This window comes from Ochotona princeps, chromosome 14 (genome assembly GCF_030435755.1).
Source record: "Ochotona princeps isolate mOchPri1 chromosome 14, mOchPri1.hap1, whole genome shotgun sequence".
Classification (NCBI taxonomy): domain Eukaryota; kingdom Metazoa; phylum Chordata; class Mammalia; order Lagomorpha; family Ochotonidae; genus Ochotona; species Ochotona princeps.
Genome location: NC_080845.1, coordinates 26,164,214 through 26,189,470, shown reverse-complemented (window position 1 = coordinate 26,189,470; position 25,257 = coordinate 26,164,214). Strand labels below are relative to the sequence as shown.

Below are 25,257 nucleotides of genomic sequence, written 5' to 3'. Positions count from 1 at the left end.
GAGCCAATCCCAAAAGGTTAAATACCACATGTTTGCCTTAATTTAAGATGATATGATGTTAAGTATAACATGTTATGTTTTGAATGTTATATGTTGTGTATAAACTAAAATTGAAGTATAGGTGAGGTGGTCACAGAAGGTGGCTGGGAACCCGCATTTACTTTTAACATATTGGTTACTCATTACTATGTCAATTAATTCCATAATGATGTAAATTTTTGCTGATGGTATGTTGGAGCTTTCAATTGACTGGGATGATGCTCTGCTGGCTCTGTCATCAGACCAGAGAGGGTATACCTAAGAAGCCGTTGAACTTGACGGGACAATAAGATGCTGGACTCTATGTTTGGTATACGCTTGCAATGGGGAAATCTCAACTGAACTTGAGCTGTGGTTATGCAACAAGGTGGAGGAATCCACCATGGTGGGAGGGTTTGGGGAGGGGTGGGGAGAACCCAAGTATCTATGTAATTGTGTCACATAATACAATGTAATTACTGAAGTTAAACAATAAATAATTAAAAAAAAATGCAGACATGTAAGAAACAAAAATAAGACAGATATTACATCTCTCCCACAAAAAAAAATTCTTCAATATTAGAATGAAGAGATAAACAGATTGATAAAATACCTGTAAATTAATGAGAAAAGGAAATGATCACAAGATTCAGAGCACAGAGAAATCAATTGTTGAGATAAATGCATACACAATATGAATAAAAACTTATGGAATACTGCAAAAACAGTGTTAACAGGAAGTTCATAGCAGTTTGTGCTTAAAACAAGAAATAAGAAAGGCAGCATCTTAAGGATCAGAAAAAAAATGCAGTATTAGTAGGAATAAGGAAAAATAGAGAACAAGCAAAATTAAAACCAAAAGATTCATAGTATCACTGAGCGGAAGAGCTAGGTTTTTGAAAAAATAAAATCAACACACTATTGGCCCAACTAACCAAAAAAGGAGAAGATCAAACCAATAAAATCAAAGACAAAGAGATAACCATAACAAGGAACACCAGATTTACAAAACAAAAAAATCGGAAGTTGCTACAAGTAGCTGTATGCAACAACTTTGAAAATCTAGATGAAATGGGTAGATTTCTGGACACATACTATCTACCTAAGTAGAGTCATGATGACATAAAAACTACATGGACCAATAACTTAGAGATTGAATCAGTAACAGAAACTCTCACGAAGAAAACCTATGACCAGATGGCTTCACTGCAGAATTCGACTAAGCTTCAACAAGTAATTCCAATGCTGCTTAAACTATTCTAAACAATTAAAATGAAGGGACTCCTCCGAAATGACTATGAGGCCAGCGTTACCTTAATCCCAAAACCAGAAAATAAAACTATAGACTAATATCCCTGATGAACACAGATGTAAAAATCCTTAGCAAAATACTAATTGAATCCAACAACACATCACAATGATCATTTACCTGGACCAAATGGGGATTATCCCTGATTTGCAGTGCTGGTTCAAAATATGCAAATCAAAAAATGTGATACAGCTCCATAAGATTATCTCAATAGATGCAGGGAAAGCATTTTCATGATAAAAAAAAAAACATCACCAAATTGGGTATAGAATGAATATTCCTTAATACCATTATGGTAATATGACAAATCTATTGTCAACAGCATACTGAATGAGAATAAGCTAAGCAAATTTCTTATAAAAGGTACATTCTTTAACATAATCAAGGTAATATATAACAAACCCATAGCCAGCATCCCATTGAATGGGAAAAAATTGACTAAGATCCAGAAGCAGATAAGGATGCCAATTCTTACCACTGATACTCGGTGTAGTCCTGAAGCATTTAGCCAGAGTCACAGGCAAGAAAAAGAGACACACATTGGGAAGGAGGGAGTCAAGTTAACCCTGTTTGCAGATTACATGATTCTCCATGCAGAATCAAAGATTCTACTAAGACTGTTGGAACTCAAGAGAACATTTAGTAAAGTTTCAGGTTATAAATTTCAATGGATCAGATCAATGCAGATCAATGGAACAGAATACAAATCCCAGAAATAGACCCACAAAATGACAAGCAAACTGAAATCAATATGGGGGAAAGGAAAGTCTCTCCAACAAACGATCCTGGGAAAAGGAGATCTACATGTTTAGAATGTAAAACAAGACCCATACCTTACATCTTATACAAAAATCAATTCTAAATGGATCAAGGATCTAAATCTATAACCTGACATCCTCAAATTACTAGAGGAGAACTTCAAGGAAACTCTGCAACACATAGGCATAGTCAAAGCCTTCTTGGTAATGACCTCAGAAAATCAAAACAAAATTTAATAATGGGACTACATCAAACGAACAAGCTTCTGTACTACAAAAGAAATCACCAGCTAAGGGGAGAGGAAGTTTCTGTAAATCATGCACCTGATAAGGGAGTGACATTTAAATTTAAAAAGAAACATCTCAATAGCAAGACAGCAGTAATGATGAAACTAGGAAGAAGACCTAAATGACCAGTTCTCAAAGGCCATTCTACAAGTGACTAATGGGTAATGTGGAAAAATGCTTAAAATCACCACTAACCAGGGGAACTAAAATAACATTGATTTTTTTCATCCAGCATGTTACAATGTTATTATTAAAAAGGAACACAGCAAAGCATGTGGGCAAAGGAGAACCCTTCACCTCATTGGTGGCAATATAAATTGATAACTTTATTACAGAAAACTGTGTGGAGTTTGCTCAGAAACTTACTGCCATATGATCCAGCAGTCCTGCTGCTGGGTATATGTCCAAAGGAAATGAAATAAATATGTAAAAGATATCTATATTGCCATGTTAATTTTCACATACCATTCACCATAAGCAGTTGATAAAATTAAGTGTCCATTTGTAATAACATAGATGAGTTTGGAGAACATTAGGTTAAGTGAAATAGATTGGGAAAGACAATTATCAAATAATCTCATTCATATGTAGAATTTAAAATGTCTACCTCATATCAGTAGAGGGCCCGGCATGATAGTGTAGTGGTTAAAGCCCTTGCCTTGAACACACCCGGGATCCCATATGGGCGCCGGTTCTAATCCCAGCAGCTCCACTTCCCATCCAGCTCCCTGCTTGTGGCCTGGGAAAGCAGTCGAGGATGGCCCAAAGCTTTAGGACCCTGCACCCATGCGGGAGACTGGAAAAGGCTCCTGGCTTTGATTTGGCTCAGCTCCAGCCGTTGCGGTCACTTGGAGAGTGAACCATCGGACAGAAGATCTTCCTCTGTCTCTCATCCTCTCTAAATCTGCCTTTCCAATAAAAATAAATTAATTAATCTTCTAAAAAGGAGAGTATAATTAATCATTAATGGTAGCTACCAAGGACTGGAGAGTGGAGATAGGAGGAGAAAAACTATGTTGTTAGGAGAATACAAAATGTCAATTAGGAGGAACAGTTTTAAGACCTCTGTTGTAGTCCATGGTGGATATAGGTAACACCAAGTTCATACATTATATTCTTTTAAAATACTAAGAGTGGATGTTAACATCAGTATAATATGTGTGTGCATATATATATATATGTTAACTATCTAGATTTGGTCATTCAACATATTCTTTAAATACTATAATATGCATAATGAAATCATAATTACCATATACCATTGTGTTAAGTTGGAGGAAATAGTCTGAAAAGCAACAAAACATTGATACACTGTGTTTCAGGGTGGTTTGTTTATGTGCTGTTTGTATATCCATAGTTGGAAGATCAGTGAAATAAAACAGTATCCTTACACGTTAAAGTATATCACTTAGAATTATAGCTAGCATAGTGAAAATGCACCAGAATTCATTTACAGAATGAATTCTATATCTGGTTTGACCTGAATCATTTCTTCCTGCAGGATATTCTCATTTGTGCTGATGGATAGAATATTTGTTGGCCAACATCAGGCCACAGTGGGCAAGGCAGCCAAGCCCAAACACATGGAGAGTCCCACATGCTCCTGCTGCAGTCTGAGCAGAGTGATGGATTGAACAGGGATACAAATGGAAGAACCCAGCCACTGCCAAAAGCAGAGTCACAAATTTTCCATGATGAGCAAAATGGCATCTGATGTGTGCTGAAGCATTGACAAATAGAAGACAACCCTTTACCTTCATGGTCTCCCTCTCCCCAGGCAGCATATGGCCCTGTAGGAGACTCCGTGCCAGAGAAAGGAAGAATACTCTGTGACCAATGAAATTTTTTTTAAAAATGAACATCTGTGAAGCTCACTTATTGGGATATGAGAGCTGTACTGATTCATCAACAACTGCTGAATCCATTACAATCTTAAATCTAGTAACAGCTCACTACATTTTAATTATAAAATGATCCCTTTCCTCTCTCAATGTCTGCCTCTTTCCTTTCTCCCTTCCTCCCTTCCTTTGTAAGCTTTATATCAGTAACTAAGTGTAGAAATGAATATGAAAACTTGCTAATTTTATCATCTATACCCAATTTGTGATTTGAATGCTATTAGCTGAAAGTAACATTCCACTACTTATCACATATGGACTTGCTTGAACCACGTACTCTTTCGTATGATGGGTTCTGTTTAGCCCAGTGTACCCTGGAGTGATCTTGTTAGATCTGCTTGTGGCATACATATCAAGTGTATTTTAATGAGAATCAGTAATGTACAAGTTTTCTCTGTATCTTGCCTTTTCACCCACCGTATGTGAGTAGTGAAAAGCCTTCCTAATGGATCATTTCTAGAATTAGCACATCTTCCTTTCCTCCTGTTTTTTTGAAAGAGGCAGGGAAGGACAGAGGGAGCAAGACAGGCAGACACCAAGATTTTCCATCCGCTGTTTATCTACACAAATATTTGCAACAGCCAGGACTGGAACAGCAGCGCAGAACTTGGGAGCCTGGAATTCAATCCAGGACTCCCACATGAGTGACAAAGATCCTGATACTTGGGCCCTCATCTGCTACCTCCCAGGGTGCACATTAGCAGGAACGTGGATTAGAGAGTAGAGCTGGGATCCAAACCTAGGCACTCTGATATGGGATGTGTGTGTCCAGTGTCCTAACTACTTCTCCAAAGGCCCTACCCTCTGTTTCTGTTGAATCAGAATGTTTGAGACTTCTGAAATGTCTGAGGCAAGTACTGTATTATCTGATCTCTGATGTGAGTGGGGAGGGGCTCTCCCTATAAATCAAGCAGTTCTCTAGTAGACACAAAATGGATGGTCCTATAATTTAACTCAGTCTGCCAATATTGAAAACAGGTTGAGGATTGGGTTTCATAACACCTCCCCTTATTTAGATGCCACTCATCAGTAGTAGGTTGTCAAATACACCTCATTGCATCCCCAAAGGACATCAATTTGGGTATTGAATATTCTGTTTCCAAATCAGCTCTCCATCCAGCTCCCTGTGAAAACAGATGGTGGCCCAAATACATTGTCTCCTGTGCACACATGAGAGACCCTGATAGGATTTCAGGTCCCTGGCTTAAGTCCAAACCAACACAGCCATTGCAGCCATTTGAAGAATGAACCAGTAGATGGGAGCGTTCTGATTCTGCCTTTGATTAAATAAATAAGTATCCTTTAAATTGGGTAGATTCCCTTCTCTGAATTGCTTAATTAGACAGATGGGCTCACAAAACTAAGGAAACACTAAACAGCTTGTACCCATTTACTATAAGGATATTACAAAAGACAGTTGGGTCCACAGATAGAACAGATATTTGGGACAATACATCAGTAGGAGCCGGGAGGTCTGTGCTCTCTTGGTTACACTGCCCTGCCTTCCAGGCTGCAGAATTCAGCAATGCTGAAGTTCCCTGAAAGTTATTGTCTGGGTTTTATGAAGACTTCCTCACAAAGGCAAGTGGTCAATTCAAACTTTAGTACCTCTCCCCTGCTCAAAGGTAGAGGTGGAACTGAAAGTTCCAATCTTCTAATCATGTGGTTGATTCCCCTGAGAACCAACCCTGCCCTAGGAACACATGAGGTGTCAGCTCAGGAAAATAAAAGATGGTCCCATCACTCAGGAGATTCCCCAAGTCTTAGGAGTTCAGTCTTTGAAACTGGGCAGGGGAGGGAGAGTGCAGTATTGCACATTATACATCCATTCACTTGTTAGTGATCCCCTCATGACTTATTCCTTTGTATGTATCTGATGCCAGAACATGGTCAGACTGCCTGTTCCCAAATGTTGAGTGCTAAATGAATAAGTTAACTTTACTATTAAAAAGATAGTTCACTGTATATTATTCTGTCTCCAGTTTTTATTTATTCTTAAGCAGTATAACAAAAAGTCTAATTTCTGGCACATATTCCTATTCCCTGAGTATTAATCTTCAAGAAAAAGCTGGTGAGTGCTATACTATGGATGTCCTTTAAGAATTTACTCTTAATCAGAATATTGAGCCTACTGTACACCAGATGCTGTTCTAGGCACTGTACAATGAAGGACAAAGATTCTTCCCTCAAGAACACCATAATCAAATGGAGAGGGACATACACGTGGTAATTATAGTTAATTGGGTAGACATCAGGGTAGGGGGAAAGTCCTTGATAGTGTATAGATCTTCTGAGATTGAGAGAAGGCAGAGTTCTTGAAACTGTTCAAATATTTTTATACAGCAGAACAGTAATTCCTCATTACTTTTAAGGGATGCTAGACACAATATATTTCTAACTGTTCATAATCACAATTAGGTACCACCTGCCACAGTAAGCTATGCATGGCTATTGTCAAACTCTGGATTCTGACTTCCTAATTTCCCTCTTGCCTACTGAGCAACCATTTCATCCATGCCTTGCTTCAGATTTGATGGGTGTCTCCAATTCGGCTGCTAAGATACAATGTTCTTCTACGTGCCTACCCTATTTCTGCTGTAGCTGGTCCTCCAACCCTAAGAAGCCTCGTAACCTTTTAAGAGTATGACAGAGCCATAAAATAAGGTCATCAGAAGTAAAGGCAACAGATCATTTTGTTCAGTTTAAAACAAATATTCTAAAATGTAGTTATCACAGATGTTGTAAGAATAATGATCACTAAGCTTTGTGTCAAAGTATTTAGCCTTTTTACTCTTACCACTATGTTGGCCTATAAATTTAAATGCTTTCCCATTTCAAATTTACTGACTTAAATTTGAAAGAACAACAGAGAAAAAGAGGGAAAGAGCCGTTGCATTGGCTGACTCATTCCTCAAAGGCATACAGCTGAGGCAGGGTTGGCCAGGTTGATGTCAGGAGGACAAAATACTTGAGCAAACACTTATTTCCTCCCGAGTGCATTTGCAGCAAGCTGAATTAGAAGCAGACACAGGATTCTATCCTGACAATCTAACTTGGGATGCAGGTTTCCCAAGAGCTGGGTTAATCAGCTATACCACAATGACTGTGTCTAGGACTTGTCCATTTTTCTTTGCTTTCTTTCCCTTATTCATTTTCTCTCTAATGTCGATTTAAACCGATAGTGTCCATTTCAGAGTCACACTGTCTGGGCATAGGACATCTCCAGCGAAGCAAGTCACAAATCAAGGAGAATTCCACCAAAAGGACAGATATCATATATTCTGATAGAAGGCAACCATCATGGAAAATACAAGATTACATATTATATATATATGTGTGTGTGTGTGTGTGTGTAATATATTATAGTGTGTGTGCAAACATGTATGTACATATTCATCTAAAGTAACTGTATAATGGAGACTAGCAAACCAAGGAGTAAATATACATTGCAGTAGGCATCTCTACTCTCAAATAAAAATGTACTGCCAATGAAACTGTTAAATATATCTTGACAACAGGATGCTGGACTTTGAACCATTTTCTATACCTACTATGTCAGGATATAGTTAAATAGCAGAATGATGGACTTAAGACTTTTCTGAAGGACTACACTATTGTAATAACATAGGGAAAATCAGAGGCAGGGAGGGAAAATCCCTGAAACTATGGAATTGTATCATAACAAAATTCAAATTAGTAATAATAGAGAAATCCAAAGGCCTTGCTGAACTATAGGGATGTTAGGAGCTTGATTGCCTATAAGACAGCAAGAGTTGGGGCTAAGCACAGTGGCATAATCCTCCACCTGTGGCACTAGCATCTGTATATTGGTACTTGTTTGTGTCCTGGATGCTCCACTTCTGATCCAGACCCTGCTTATGACCCGAGAGAGAGCAGAAAAGGATGTCTCAAATCCTTGGGCTCCTGCACCCACATGGGAGATCCTAAAGAAGCTCCTGGCTTCAGATTGGTTCAGCTCCAGCCATTGCAGCCATTTGGATAGTGAACTGTCATATGGAAGATCTCCCTGTAAAATCTGTCTCTTTCTCTAAAATCTGTCTTTCAAATAAAAATAAAGAAATCTTTTCAAAAACACAGCAAGAATTTTTCATGAGTTCTTCATATAGCACAAAATGTCTAGTCCCCCTTTTTGTCTCTTTCCTAAATACAATTCAAATTAAACTTCCTTGTTTTTAGAACTAACCATATTTCAAGTTCTAAGGCAGAGAATGAGAAAATATAATAGCAATCAACCAGATTGGTATTTTTCATATAATGTCTTCAGTAGAGATTAGGATCAAGTACTCTCAGCCAAGGATGTGAAAGACCTTCCTGTGAATAAAGGTGGCCTGTGATAAGTACAAAGCAAGCAGCTGAGTGTCCCAGTGCTTGGTGTACTTCTTGGTGAATGTTGAAAATAAAACCAGGGAAATTCAAAGAGCACATGAAACAGTGGGAAGTATAAACTTGAGAGCCGGACAACAATCCCAGGGCCCATATATATCATACACATGCTTTGCAGGGTCAGTTACTGATTGCTAATGGAATTCCATCCTCATTCGTAAAGCAAGGACATTTGGACCTATACCAGGGATCTTAAGGGGATGAAAAGTTATACACTGAAGTGCCTGATACTCAGGATTTGATGGGTGGTTGGTAATTTTTTTTTTTTTGGTAATTATTTTTATTCTTCATTGAGGGACCTCAGATTTAAGTTGTACCAGTGACAGTTCCTGGAAACTTGATTCCTGTTGGCTCTTCATGGTGCTGGGTACAAATGGAGTAATGAAGGAATACAGAGTGTGGTCCCTGCCATCAGGGAGCCTTCATTCCACAGAAGGTCACAGTGACTTAAATGCTAACCTGTAGTTATTAGATCAACATAATGAGGGAAGTATGAGCAATAAAGAGATACTTCACAAGTTCAGACTAAAACAAATATAGATAAGCATATTGAATAAAGGGGTTCTATGATATATGATGTTGCTACATAACAGGAAATAATTTATTGTGACATGTGTGTGTAAATAATCCCTCTTGGGCACAGTGACTGTCTCAGTCATTCCTCATTCTTGCCATTTACGCATTAGGTTAAAAAGTTCAATCCCAGAATGAGTCATCAAAAGTTCTAATATAATGGATATCAATTTACATTTTCATATTAGATTATTTTTACATGAACTTTGAAACTAACAAGTATTGTTTTAGATTCTTTTGAATTAGAAATTTTTAGTTCTGTGAATATTTCAATGATATCACACTTACCCTAATTGGTAAAGTTATTGCTCAACTTGCATCTTTATAAATATTCTATATACATAATAGATGATACATTGGGCTCATTGCAAGCTGGTTTCTAACTTCCCATCTCTCCAACTTGAAAGCTTTTTAAAGGATTGCAGAGCCTCAAATGCTATTTTTAAAAGAAAAAAGCAACTGTTCAAACAGCTATCCAACTAGACTTTTTTCAACATTTCTTCCCCAGATTTTTATTGGTGAAATATCCATGTATTTCATAAAGTCAACAAGAGAATCCTTGATTGCCCAAGAGAAAACGATTCTGACCGGAGAGTGCTGTTACCTGAACCCCTTACTCCGAAGGATCGTAAGATTCATAGGTGAGTACAAGAGCATGTGGAAAGAAACTTTCAAGTTGGCAAGACTTACGAATGATGAAAATGCTTTTTGAAAAATAAGCCAAACTACGAAACTGTCTACTTTAAAAGCAAAATGTGCTTTGGGGATGTTTCTAGGAAATACAGAAATTGAACCTGATCCTGATGCCAAGATAAAATTTTGACCCTTGAAGTGAAGTGGTACTTGCTAAATGCCTTAAGAGTTATTTAAAGTTGGATTTGTTTTCCCTGTACATATTTGAGATATTTCCTGGACATATGTGTAGTACTGAGTGGACATTTCCACATAGTCTCTAACTGAGCCAGAAGAGGGAGCCAGGGTTGGGAGTTTAGGGTAAAGCAAAAAACAAACAAACAAACAAACAAACAAACAAAAAAAACATTTCTCATATAGCCGTTTCATGCAGAAAATGTAACAATGTAACAAAAAGTGAGCAATCTATTCTATCATATTGCTGAAATATAGTGCTTTTCTAAGGCTGCAAAATATTTTTATCAGTGTTAATGAAAGAAAATAATGAGGGTATGTTCTATATTCTTCACACAGAGCTTTTGTTAAAACATCCAAAATACTATGGATAGTCAGTAGGATCTGGAAGTAAGTTTGTTAATGGGTACAGCTCGGGATACAGATCTTGTACATTCCCACACAGTAAATATGATTTAACAACTGACAACTGTTGGTGCCCTAATAAGATCCTGGGAATGCCTGCTGTCTGGATCTTCATGTGCACAATAAAACTCCCCAAGTGTGAACACAGCTGGTATTAAAACAAGCTGTGTTATCATTTAGAACCTGCAGAGATAACAAATGAGAAAGTGAAAGCCAGAAGACAGCATGCTGTCCTTTTTGATAATCCTAATTGTTTTATTTTCCTGTTGTAGGAAAAGTTGAATTTCCTCAAGTCACTAGCAAATAGTCATATCAAAATCAAACGCAGTAACTTCTATGTCTGAAGTGGGACTGCAAGAAGTTACAGTGTAGGAAGCTTCAGAAAGCCTGATGTCAAAGCAGCAACCTCTAACATTAGCATATGTAGGGTGTTCACTAATGGTATTTGCAGAACCGAAGTTTCTGGAGACTTGAAATCGATAGTTGGCTCATCCAATATACTATAGTCTGTGTAATGCCATCTTCATCCAGTTCCCTCATCCAAGCAACAATTTCTTTTGAAAATGTGCTATTTCTTTCTCCCCACCAGAGGTTAGGTCAAGAAGGAAATAAGGAATAAGAGAGAAATGATGATGTAGTTCACTGAACTAGACATCATTCCATATACACGACTGCCTTTAACTCATGCAGAAGTCAGGTACAAGAATAGAAGCTTTTTTCCTACATGTCATATAGGTAGGCCTCTACGTAACGGCAGAGCAAGCCTTTGTTCTTTGAGCAATGAGGAGCCCCACCAACCAGGGATAGATTCTTAAGGTTGCCTGCTGTGATAACTGAAATCCTCACTTGAGAAAAGGCAGTGGGCTGAAGTATAGCATCAGGAAGACCACCACTGAAGTATGAATTTAGCACCATGGAGAAGCATCGAATTTCCACATTCTTAATCAATGACACAGCTCATTTGTTTCTGATATAAACTAGTGGACTTTAGAAGTGAATAAGCCAGAGATATTCACATGAGATTGGCTGCAGCTCACCGGGAGATACTATTTATAAGGAAGGGATGCTAGAACGGAGAGCCAGTGGATACCACACAAACTTTACAGAATTCAAGGAGCCAGCACGGAATGGTAAGGGGAGGCGTAGTCTCCCCTTACCTTGGATGTTGGGAGTAATTGGATATCCACTTGCAGAAGAAGCAAGTGCCCTCCTGTCACCTTATATAAAAATCAACTCTAAATAGATCAGGAAACTAAATCTGTACCCGGAGACCATCAAATTACCAAAGGAAAACATAAGGAACACTATACAAGACACAGACAAAGACTTAAACACCAAAGGCAGAGGCGGTTACAGTAAGAATAGGGCAACATCAAAATAAAACACTTCTGTACAACAAAGGAAATGGTAACAAAGTGAAGATGAAATGAACAGAATGGGAGAAAATCTGCACGCGATACAACATATAGGAGACTAATATCCAGGATTTATGAAGAGCTTCAGAAACTCAATGACAGCAAAACAAATACCCCTGTTAGGAAATGGGTGAAGGAAATGAGCAGAGTGAAGGAAGTGAGTCGGCATTTTTCATAACAATTTCAAATGACCAGTAGATGTACAGAAAAATAATTATTAGGCTCCCTATGAAGAAACACAAATAAAAACCACAATGAGGTTCCACCTAACTCCAGTGAGACTGGCCTACATACAGAAAACAAGTGCTGATATGGTTGTGGGGAAGGCAGCCTGTTCCACTGCTGGTGGGAGTGCAGACTACCGCAAGCACTGTGGAAGTCATTATGGAGAGTGAGCAACTGACAGCTGATTTGCTGTGTGACCCAGCTGTCACATTCCTGGGAGTATATCAAACTGAAGTGAAATCTGCATATAATAAAGCGACCTGCAGCCCTATATTTACATCAGTATAACCCACAACAGCAAAGACATGGAAACAGCCCAGATGCCTGTCAAAAGAGGAATGGATAAATAAACTGTAACTTCAACACATGGAATACTACACAGCCATACACAAGAGTGAAATCCTACCTATTGCAATAAAATGATCCTAACTGAAGACCATTATGTTAGGTGAAATAAGCCGGTCTCTAAAGAACAGATACCGTATGTTCTTTCTGATATAAGACAACCTTCATTCAAAGCACAAAACAAATAGATGTAGGTAATCAAATAGATACATATATGCTCATGGATGAACTGTATAATGGAGACCAGCATATCAGAAAATAAAGATACATTTCAATACACCTGTACTCCTGAATAAAAGGAGAACTCCCAATGAAACAAATATACCTTGACAGTATGATACTAGATAGTCTACCTTTTTCTGTACCTACCATGCCAGGATATACTTACACAGCAGAATGTTAAACTTGTCATGGTTACTAAGGGGCTATGCTACTGTGATAATGTGGGGTGGGGAGAGGTGGGAGAGGATAATGAGGAGCGAAGAAGCAGAGTGGGAGAGAAAACCCTAAACCCACAAAACTGTATCATGGATAATAATAATAAAAAAATGTTTTATGCTGCCAAGGAGGAGGAAAACTTGGGATTTAACACATTTCTTATGAGAATAAGTAGACATACCCCTTTCTGCCTTCTGCTTTATACTTCTTTTCTAAAAGGGTTATTTGAAAGGCAGTTAGAGAAGGAGAGAGATCATTCTTGTGTTGGTTCACTCCCCAAATGACAGATGACCATAACCAGGCCAGACCATATCCAGGGACTGGCAGCTTGACTCAGATCTCCTACATAGGTGGCAGGGACTCAAGCACTGTGACCACTATCCACTGCTTTTCCAGGAGCGTTAAAGGGAGCAGGAGCATGGAACAGTGGGGACCCAACCCAGCACCCGTGTGGGATGCTGGATCCCAGGCAGTGGCCTGACACTCTGAGCCACAATGCTGGCTGCTATCAATCTATTTCAATGCCCCTTAAAGTGACTCTGCTGTGACGAACTCTTAGCCTAGCGGTTTAGACAGCTGTGTCTTTCATTGGGGTGCTCAGGCATGACTCACAGATCTAGACACCAGCTTCTTGCAAGTCCAGATCCTAAAAGGTAGTGGTGATGCTTACAGTGTAGTCAGGTGGGGGAGTTGGGTTAAGTTCCTGGCTCTTGGCTTTGGCCCCAGCCCAAACACTGTGGACATTTGTGGAATGGAAGTTTGTTCTGTCTCCATGCCTCTCAAATATTGATTTGAAAATAAAACTTTTTTATTCCAAATTTCACTTCAGATTGTCCACACTAAGGAAATATTCCAAGGTAAGGATTTTTATTTTTATGGACTAAACTGATATTAGCACAATATAAATTTGAAATATCTACTAATTTTCAAAATATTTTTAAAATAAATTGCAACCTTAAAATATGTCTATGAACTTTTAATGAAAGAATATTCATGATACAATTTTATGTGAAAGTCAAAGCCACTGTATTTGTCTATAATTACTTCTAAGGAAAAGCATTCATTATGTAACTGTATCTGGTGTGTGTGTGTGTGTGTGTGTGTGTGTGTGTGTGTGTGTGTGTGTGTGTGATTCTTTGTAATTTTTTAAATTATAAATTTGTGTGACTTTAAACAGAAGAAAGCTGAGGATAATCTTTTAGAGGGTGGGGAGCAAAGTCCAGTCTGTCCAGAAGCTGATCCTTCCCTGAGGGTCTCCTCTGCAGGAAGGAGGGGCTCTGGCCGGCCCTCTAATCCTGTCCACTCAGTCCACACGAGGAGAGAGCCCCTGCCCTGCCCCACACCCAAAGCAAACTTTAAGTGAAAAAGTAGCAAGCAAGTGTCTAACAGAATGCATTCTGATTAAAAAGTCTTTAACAAATGCTGATTGTAATAGCCTCAACAGAAGGGATTGAATTCCTGTGATTCACAAATCAATTATAAAATTTTTCCCCCAAGATTCTCATTTAAAAAAAAGATTCTTTGGTCAGAAAGTAGAAATCCTCATCAAGTCCTTGACTCCTTTCTAAGCCTCTGATAATTGTTCAGGCTGTATTTAATTGACATGAAAAAAAAAAGAGGAACACTGGGCAAGCAAATTGGATGATTTCATAAAAACAACCCAAATTCATTAACATGCATTTGGGTTTCTTTTCTTCACCTATTTCCTGCTCACAACATTTTCCTTGCTATCCCATTACATGGCAAAGCAACAATACATAGGTTTAATGTCTCAATAAACTTCACACTTCTTTTCAGCAACAAAAGCTAATTCAGTAAATCACCTTACTGTGAAAACTGATGTTCTATTAAATTTCATTTATTCACTAACTCATTTGAGTACCCATTCTTATAAATATCTATTAAATACTACATTTTTATTAAAAGTGAAAATAGTGAATAAAACACATTTGAATTAGGCTTTGATTTATTTGCCATATCAAAGGACGATTAAATTAACTTTCCCTTCCCCAAGTAGCCACTTTGCTTTAATGAAGGCAAAAAGGGGGAGGGATCCTAAACTATAAGATTATATTGTCTATTAGCACCTAAAAAATCCTGTCTTCAAAAGTTATTTATTGTGCTCTTTTCCCTTAGAATCACATAGTTGCTCCATTATTACTTTTAATAAGAATTTAATTAAATTCCAAGCTAGTCTTCTGCTGTGGAGGGCAGGCCCAGTGATTAGGTAGTACTGGACAGAGTAGAGTCATGGTAAACAGTTAATTCATATAATACTAATTAATTGCCATAAATTAAGTGCACTCTAAATTAAGCATGAATATTTTAGTGCAATTTCAAAGGTCATGGTGTTTTATGGTTGTAAGAATTGATGCCCTGAGACAGCTTAATGTCAGCCTTTTTAGGAACTAGAACATTCTTCAATTTTGAAAGTCATTTGGCTGCCCTTTAACTGAGAGTTTGATTCAATCAGTATGTTTCTACTTGCATTCAGTATTTAAAATATAGGTGAGAAATGGTGGGGGGAAGGGCTGATCATTCGTTTAATCTTCAAAAATTAATTTATTGAGTAGCCACTATACTAGCCAGTGATTAAAGTGTTGAAGATATATTAGTGAACCAGGGAAATTTTATATTCTATGGGGATAGACATTAAATTGTGTTAGAAGAAAAAGTACTGTTGAGAAAAATAGCAAGGGAAAGGAAATAGGAGTTTATGGGGACAGATATGTGGTTTTAAATGAATAGGAAAGGCTATCATGGTTGGGAAAGAGGCACAGAGCAGAGAGGAGATGGGGTGTGAATTCCCAGCCAAGCTGAATTTATAGAAGTAATCTGAGAAATTCAACCCATCAGCCGGTCATTGCGATACAGCAGCTTGGGCTGCCGCCTGTGATGCTGGATCCCATACTGAGGCACCAGATCAAGTCCCACCTGCTGTGCTTCTGACTGAGCATCCTGCTATTGTACCTGGGAAAGTGGCAGAAGAAGAGCCAAGTTCTTGGATCCCTGAACCCACACATGGCAGATCTGGATGAAGTTCTTGACTTTGGCTGGAACAGGGCTGATCATTGTGGTCATTTGAGGACTGAATAAATGGATGGAAAACCTCTCTTTCTGTCACTCTACCTTTCAAAAAGTAATAATAATAAACCTCAAGAAATCTAATCTATCCAGTTAGCCTAAGTTGCAGGGCAGTGAGTTTCAACCATGAAAGTGTTAGATCAAGGAAGGACACTGGCCTACAGGCAGACGGATACTTCTAGGACTCAGTGGCAGGAACCAGAATTGAAGCTCAGATACACAGATCAGGAACAGAGAATCAAGGCAGATCTTTGAGGGGAAAAAAATTGGAACCTAAACCATATGAGACCATCAGTCTAAGACAAAGAGCACAGGTCAAAAAACAGGGGGAGGAACACTGCTAAAGTTGGCCTACAAGACACAGGTAGGGAACATCTCTGCTCACATTCCTAGAAATTGTAATGACGTTGCTTTTGGTTGTACTGTTCAGCTGTAGAGAAAATCTAGTCTCTTTGGGTTGGCATCCTTGGTGGATCAGACTGTTACACACCTAAACTGCTAGACCAGAAGAACTCTGTAAGTTACCCAGTTACCAAGAAGCAAGGTATTCAGCTACACGAGCTCCCTTTCTGAGAGCCTTGTCCAGCACCAGGGATTAAGAAGTTTTGACTCCAATAATAAGATTCACTAAGCACAACTTCCAGCATCCTGCAGGGCAGCCAATGTAACTCATAACATCCAGGGAACTAAATCACAGGAGAACAAGGCTTCTCACTCACAGCACTCTGCTCATTTTGGACCCAATAATTCTGTGTAGGACTAGGGTCCTGTGTGGTGTGCATTGTAGGATGTTTAGCAGCCAGAACCACCAGATTCGAGTAGCACCCCAGCACAAGATCACCCTCAGCTGAGAACTGCTGGTGTAATGGTTTAATAAAACAAGTATATTTCAAACACTTAACCCTTACAAAGTGTTTGTTACTACAGAAGACACTGCATAACAAGGTGAAGCACAGCAAGACAGAACATCATCAGAACATCTGAAATGACTTGTGACACTTACGAGTGATTTCGAAGCTTTCATTATCATTTTTAAAAAGCTGTGTGAATTTTGGAAGAGCAATTTAGATTATCACACTAGAACATGATAAAAATCATTAGGAAATGGCATCAAGCAGAGGGCAACAGTCCCACATCAGCATCTGTTCAACACCAACAGTGCTGGCGGCTGCCTGAGGGCACTTGCTCTTCGACTTTAAAAATTCAATAAACATGACATCAAGAATGGCTGAAGCTGAGGAGTCGCAGAAGCCCTCTGGACATTTAAACTTGGTATTCCTGTTGTTAAAGCCTTTGGCAGATACACATCTCTCCACAGTTTAATCCCAGCATACTTCCGAGACTGGACTACAGCCACAATCCCTCATCCACGTCCTATTTAAGTTAACGTTGCCTCTAGAACACTTTGGGGAATTTTGCTTCTGTTCCACATTGCCTAGAAGGACTGAAGAGAGATAGCCAAAGGCTGGGAGGAGTCATTCGAGGGGCAGATGTTTAATAAAAGCACTGGGGGTGGGGGGCACATGGTAAAGACAACAGTCTTACCAAAATAAAACTGTTGTCAAGACCTTGTACGTCTAAGGATAGAAATGTATTCTTTCTTCATCTTCACTGATGATAATGATGAATTCCAGTCCTGACAAATGCAGGCTGTATTCTCACACATCCACTGTGAACAATGGGTCACTAATACTAAGAGTGAATACCACATCGTCACATTTTAAGTTGCTACAATAGTAGCTTTCTTATCTCTTCTGCTTTAGAAATAAGTTCATGATTCATAACCAGTTTTCCCAGTTTCAGTACTAATACAACCAATCTCTAGAGACAATCCACAATTACAGGATTTTTTAAACATTTTCTGTAGTTTGATTCACAACCTCATGATGTAGGGACCACTTAAAATTTCTTTACAGGTTGATCTAAGTAAAATCTGTTCTAATGAGAAGTAGTTTGTCTTCAACTTCTAATGCTCGCACAGTTCCTGTTCTATAAACCTCTGGAATTAATTCTGGAACTTACCTAGTCATTTCTGTAATATACTTTTCAAAAGCATAGCAGTGAATGTATATGGATCAGTTTGTACCAATTTGAAGCTTTCTAAAGTTTAACATTTATTGTATGTAGACCAATTGTCAGCAGTTAGACCAGAAGTCAACATCTTGTCAGCAGGATGCCACGTCACAGGTGTTTGAAATCATTCTTGCTGGCAAGATGTTGACTACAAAACTGAGCGATTCTTGTTCTGTTGTGGCAAGTACAGACATTTCAACTGGGAGAAGACAGGCTCTTGCCTTTCTACTGTGTGTGTGTGTGTGTGTGTGTGTGTGTACGCACCTACAAAGCTAAAGTGCATTTTCATGGCCTAAAACCTACCAATACATCCTTTGAAAAATACATGACAAACTAAGCTTAGAGTAATAAGATTAAAAACATGGGCTCTAGAGCCATACTGTTAAGTTGATAACTCTTTATCTTCCAGTTACTATTCGGTTAAGTTCATTGAGCTCTCTGTGCACTGTGGAGATAAAAGTGTTTACCTTATGAAGCTGCAGGGGGGATTTAATAAGTTAGTAAGGTAAGACACAGTGATACCTAGTACATAATAAACAGTGCGCTAGCTGACATTTTTTAATGATTTCCTAATATCCATGGGCATCTTAAACATCTCATCAATTCTGTATGCCCTTTCAAGTAAATAAGTAACATGATAACTACGGGTAAATGATCTTCATTAGAAAACTTCCCATCTGAATAAAGCATGTTCAGTGGAAATTGTTTCACCATTCTTCATTTTCCTAAAGGAACATTTGTTTCCTGAAGGAAGGTTTCCCCAGTGGAGTTGAGGACACGTTGGCAATGACCGAGTGATTGACTCCCTTGAGGCTTTCCACTGATAGAGGATCTTGATGCGACAGAAAGAAAGGCAGAAAGGCCTGGTTCTGCTGCTTGGTATCTTGTATCTCATTCGCAGTGCTGACTTGATGGGAGATGTGATTCAGAATTAAGAGCTGGTGTTTGAGTCAGAATACGTATGTTTCAGAAAATATAAGAATTTCTGAAATGTTACCTTTCCACTGTTGAAATCATCGCTGGATAACCCATGAGTTTTCTTGTAAATATTTATATGGAGGAAGAATTTCTATCATTTTCTTCACTAAAACAAAAGCTAGAAACTTACTTGTGGGTATTGTCTTGTCATGTGACCATGTCAAAGACCCTGCCACAACACGGAATCTGTTCTCTTTATATTAAAAATAAAATAAAATAAAATAAAATAAAGCTGGGCCTTGAGAAATGACTCAACTAGCTAATTCTCCCCCTTCAGTCCCTGGAATCTCAGATAGATGCTGATTTGTATCCTGGCTGCTCCACTTCCCTTCCAGCTCCCACTTATGGCCTAGGAAATCAGTAGAGGATGGTCCAAAGCTAAGGGACCCTTCACTTGTGTGGGAGACCCAGAGGAAGCTCCTGGCTCCTGGCTCCTGGCTCCTAGTATTGGATCAGCTCAGCTGCAGCCCTTGTGGTCATTTGGGGTGTGAACTAACAGATGGAGAATCTTTGTCTCTCCTCCTCTCTGTAAATTTGCCTTTCCATTAAAAATAAATCAATTTAAAAAAAAATCTTCCATCTACTGCTTCATTCCCCAAGTGGCTGCAACAACCGAAGCTGAGCCAATCCGAAGCCAGGAGCCAGGAGCTTCTTTCAGGTCTCCCACATAGGTGCAGGGTTCTAAGGCTTTGGGCTGTCACCCACTGCTTTCCCAGGCCACAAGCAGGGAGCTGGATGGGAAGTTGGGCTGCAGGGATACAAACTGGTGCCCATATGGGATCCTGGTACATGCAAGGTGAGGACTTTAGCCACTAGGCTACTGCACCGGACCTGAAAATCTTTTTTAAAAAAATAAAATCATCCACACAATAATTCTAGGAGATCTGAATTCCCCACTAACACCAATAGATAGATCAACGCGGCAAAAGCTCAACAGAGAAGCTACAATGCTCACACAAACAATAGAACAACTGGACTTAGTAGACATCTATAGAATGTTTCACCCTAAGGCCACAGACTACACCTTCTTCTCAGCAGTGCATGGCACCTTCTCCAGGATAGACCACATAATAAGACACAAAGCAAGTTTAACTAGTTACAAAAAAAAAAAATCAATCATACCCTATACCTTCTCAGACCATCACGGAATGAAACTGGAAATCAACAACTCAAAATACCCCAGGAAACATGTAAACTCTTGGAGGTTGAACAATATGCTATTAAACGAGCATTGGGTCAGAGAAGAAATTAAAGACGAGATAAAAAAATTTATGGAAACCAACGAAAACTCAGATACAACAGTTCAAAACTTATGGGACACTGCCAAAGTGGTATTACGAGGTAAGCTTATTGCAGTTAGCGCTCATGTCAAGGCCCAAGAAAGGCAACAAATACAGGAACTAAGCACACACCTCCAGGAACTGGAAAAGCTGCAGCAGAAGGATCCCACAAACAAGAGGAAACAAGAAATTATCAAAACAAGAGAAGAATTAAACAAAACAGAAATAAAAAAAAACCATTCAGAAAATAAATGAATCAAAAAGCTGGTTCCTTGACAAAATAAATAAAATTGACACCCCACTGGCCCGATTGACAAAGAAAAAACAAGACAAAGCAAGAATTAGCAGCATCAAAGATGAAAAAGGCAACATAACAACAGACACTATTACCATTAAGGAAATAATTAGAAATTATTACAAAGAACTATATGCCAACAAATCCGATAACCACTTGGAAATGGAAAGATTCCTAGACTCCCACCACTTACCAAAACTCACCCCAGAAGCAACAGAAGACCTGAATAATCCCATTACCGAATCAGAGATAGAATCAGTGATTAAAGAGCTCCCAACGAAAAGCCCAGGCCCAGATGGTTTTACTGCAGAATTCTACAAAACATTCCAACCAGAGCTAACCCCAATCCTCTACAAACTCTTCACAAAAATAAAACCAACACAAAGACTCACAAATGATTAAATTTTGATTATGACAATGGCCAAGCACTCTTACTAGCATTCAGCATGATTGTTCACGATATTTAGTCTACAGAAAAAAAGACTACTGTTTTAAAAAATATATATTTGGGGGCCCAGCGCCGTGGCCTAGCAGCTAAAGGTCCTCGCCTTGAATGCGCCGGGATCCCATATGGGTGCCGGTTCTAATCCCGGCAGCCCACTTTCCATCCAGCTCCCTGCTTGTGGCCTGGGAAAGCAGTCGAGGACGGCCCAAAGTCTTGGGACCCTGCACCCACATGGGAGACCCGGAAGAGGTTCCTGGTTCCCGGCTTCGGATCAGCGCAGTATCGACCATTGCGGCTCACTTGGGGAGTGAATCATTGGACGGAAGATCTTCCTCTGTCTCTCCTCCTCTGTGTATATCTGACTTTCCAATAAAAATAAATAAGTCTTTAACAGAAAAAAACATATATACATATGTATGCGTGTACATGTGTGTGTGTGTGTGTATATATATATATATTTGGTAAGAGGTTAGTAACAAACATGCATGCATATGTCAATGTGGAAAATGAACTAATGGGGGCCAGCGCTGTGGCATTGAGAGTAACGCTGTTACCTGCAGGACTGGCATCCCATTATGGGCACCAGTAAGAGTCCTGGCTGCTCCATTTCCAGTCCAGCCCCCTGCTGTCACACCTGGTAAAACAGTAGAATATGACAGTCTTTGGGCCCTTGGGTCCATGGGGGGGACCCAGGAGCAGCTCCTAGCTCGGGGCCTAACGCCCTCTGTCACCACCGGGGAGTAAATCAGTGGATCAAAGATCTCTCCTTTCCTTCTCTCTTATAGTCTCCCTTTCAAATAAATAAAATCTTTTTAAAAAGTAGATGGCATAGAGAATGTCATTTTAATACAAAAGTAATTGAGATCCACGGATAGCCTCTGTACATATTGTATGATTAGAGAACGTTTTTGTACAAACCCTCACACAAAGATACTTCAAAAGATTCATGGAAAATGAAACTATACGTATTTGATGCACTCTTGTGTTTATGGTTCCAACATTTTCCACACCAAAATAAACATATCTTTTAGTTCAATTTTTCATATTTTTGAAGTCCCTTCCTATGTCAAGATGGGAGTTGAGGAGGACTGGTACAGTTACAGAGAAGAACCCTCTTGGGACAGGATCCTTCATTTCAGACTTGACCCTGACAGCTTGTCAATGCCTTTCCTTTCCTCTTTGCAGTCCCCTGCAACAACGCCTACATGTGTTGGTATATTAATATTTTTGATCCATTGTACTCTGATGCTAATCTGGTCACATGCAGTCCAAGAGCACTTCAGTAAGTCCAATATAATCAAGAGTTGACGGGTAGTTTCTTTAGCCACAACTGGCTATGATCTCTCCAAAGACGACCATACCCACACCTCAGAGGCTACCACCCATTCACTTACAGCTTCTGCAACTGGATCCAGTCTGAGCACTACTGACTATTTTTCAAGCTTTGAATAACTCTCAGCAGGGGCTGAAAAAACAACTTTGATGTAACATCAAAATATGGCCAGCTGAGACTACATGTCACTCACCCACGTTGGGTTACAAACGGGGTCCTGGTTCTAGTACAAAAACGCCATTGTCCTGAACACCGTTGTGTTGTTTAAACTGACAGCCTTGACAGCCTCTTGGAGTCTGAAAACAAGAACCTGTAACGTGTGCATGTATAAGTAGAACCTTCCCTCGGGAGTTCCCAAGTTCATTGTGACTCCCAGCCTCCCTGTGCTTCACAAATGTCTCAAGTAGTTATTCCTTTGGAGAGCCTGAGTCAGCACACAATTACCTAAATGTCTTTTTTTCACTCTCGCTGCATTAAAAATAGACAATTTGGGGCCTAGCATGGTAACCTAGCAGCTAAAGTCCTCACCTTGCACTTCTCAGGGTCCCATATGAGCTCTGGTTCTAATCCCAGCAGTCCACTTCCCAACTAGCTCCCTGCTTGTGGCCTGGGAAAGCAGTCAAGGCGGCCCAAATCCTTGGGACCCTGCACCCACGTGGGTGACCCAGAAGAGGCTCCTAGTTCCTGGCTTCAGATCAGTTCATCTCCAGCTGTTGCAGCCACTTGGGGAGTAAATCAACAGACAGAAGATCTTTTTTTTTTTAAAGCTTTTTTATTTATTTATAGAGGAAGAGAGACAGAGAGGAAGATCTTCCGTCCAATGATTCACTCCCCCAAGTGACCACAACGGCCAGACCTGAGTCGATCTGGAGCCAGGAACCAGGAACCTCCTCCAGGTCTCCCACGCGGGTGCAGGGTCCCAAGGCTTTGGGCCGTCCTTGACTGCTTTCTCAGGCCACAAGCAGGGAGCTGGATGGGAAGTGGAGCTGCCGGGATTAGAACCGGCGCCCATATGGGATCCCGGAGCATTCAGGGTAAATTTTAGCCGCTAGGCCACCACGTCGGGCCCGACAGAAGATCTTTCTGTCTCCTTCTCTCTGTATATCTGACTTTCCAATAAAAGTAAATAAAATCTTAAATAGACAATTTTGATTTCCAAGTCATCACTTATAAGTTTGCCAACCCTATGGGAAATAAGCTTTGGTTTTCAATTATGCTCTCCTAGCATCCAGCACTATGATGGATTTTGTGACCCTTGCAAGAATGAGATATGATCGCTGCCATGTATGGTCCATGGCTTAGAGCCCTTCCTATGCTCTGTAGAGCCAGGAATGTGGGAACCCAACATGATTTAGAACAGCTTCCTGAGCTTTCTCATCCTCCTCTGATACTTCTTCAGTAGTCCTTTTGATTCTGCATTTGCCTGTTAAATGTTGACAGTGAGCCAACTCTTGATACTAGGAAAGTTCATTATGTGCCAAGTTGGATGCAGAAATCAATGTGCTTGCTGCGCTTATACAGCTGCATATTCTATTACGAGAAGTGGACGTTATTGAATAGTCACAGAAATGTAAATTTATCCTGGAACAAAGAATATGAAAATGTAATGGCATCATACCATCGAAAATTGGAGGGGTTTCAAGATTATATGAGGACATATGATTGTGTATCTTTTTCTGCAAGCACTTCTGCTGTCTTCTGCTGCTTTGCCAGGTGCATTAGCAGGTAGCTGGAACTGAAGTGGAGCAGCCAGGACTTGAACCAGCCAAGTCACTCTTAGGGGGTGGAATCGAAGTACACTCAGTGTTCCCCACCAGGTAAAAACAGGCTTTGCTCTTGGTGCCCTCTTCAGAGCTGCAGCCCGAAAGCAAGTCAGTGTGCACAATGCCAATGCGGTCCTTGGAGGGAAGCCTCTCCCAGCGAGTTGGCATCTCCTACACTTTCCAACCCACGTGGTTCCCTGGTCTCTGGGAAGCCTCAGTGCACACAGAGCCACGGGAGCCAGCTCTTAACACTCGGATTTTTTTCTGGGAAGCACGGTGCTGTTTGCCTATGATGCCTTCTGCCTCTTCTGCCTGGTTGATGTCCAGGAGATTGTAAATAGACATAGTAGGGGAAGCGGGGGAGGAGACATGCTACCAGCAAATTCAAGAACAGAGCGGTCTGTGGAGAGACAGTAGCCTTGTTTTGTGAGTAATCCAAAGCCTGTATTTGTGCCTTGGGGACAGAGGAAATCCTTCCCAAAGCCTGTTCTCCTGGAGACAGCTTTACATTTTCCTGTGAAGCACATGGTGTGTATCAGAGAAAGCCAGACACATGCTAAAAGAGCACATGCCACAGAGGAAAGAGGGGGGCCAGAAGGACAGACAGATGAGAACCCCACATGGTGACAAACGCAGCAAGACATGTAGCGACACATTCAACCTGCTTTGCGTGTCATTGATTTTTAGCGAAAAATTCTCCCTGCAGGTTGGTCTCAGTCCTAGCTCTCAGTGGCTCATATTTCAATGAACAATTGAGATGGGATCCATTAGAAGCTGTCAGTTGAGTCCAGGGAACATTTAGGCTTTAATTCCCAGGTCTTGAACTCCGGGGGTGAAAGCAGTTGAGTCCTGCTCTTGCTCACTTGTCTGGCTGTCCCTCTGTTCCCTGCACTGGAGTTTCCTAGTGAAGACCTGCTGTGTATGCAGAGGCTCAGGGTCCTCCCTAGCACTGTGCACTGCCCTGAGGTGCCCCCAGCTCTGAGGGAATCCTGGTGTGAACCCTAGCACTGCCTGCTAGCAGATCAACTTCCTGTGGCTTCGAAAACCTTTGTGGTACCTATTT

The 25,257-nt window shown here is 40.1% G+C and overlaps 1 protein-coding gene across 1 annotated transcript in view; it reads left to right on the top strand.

The window, feature by feature from the left end:
- The window catches only part of PLPPR1 (phospholipid phosphatase related 1), a 234,163-nt gene that overhangs the window by 191,272 nt on the left and 17,634 nt on the right, over positions 1-25,257 (top strand). The window contains exon 4 of the mRNA XM_004580948.2: positions 9,757-9,889. Coding sequence (XP_004581005.1) covers positions 9,757-9,889 — 133 coding nt within the window. The remainder of the gene's footprint in view (positions 1-9,756; positions 9,890-25,257) is intronic.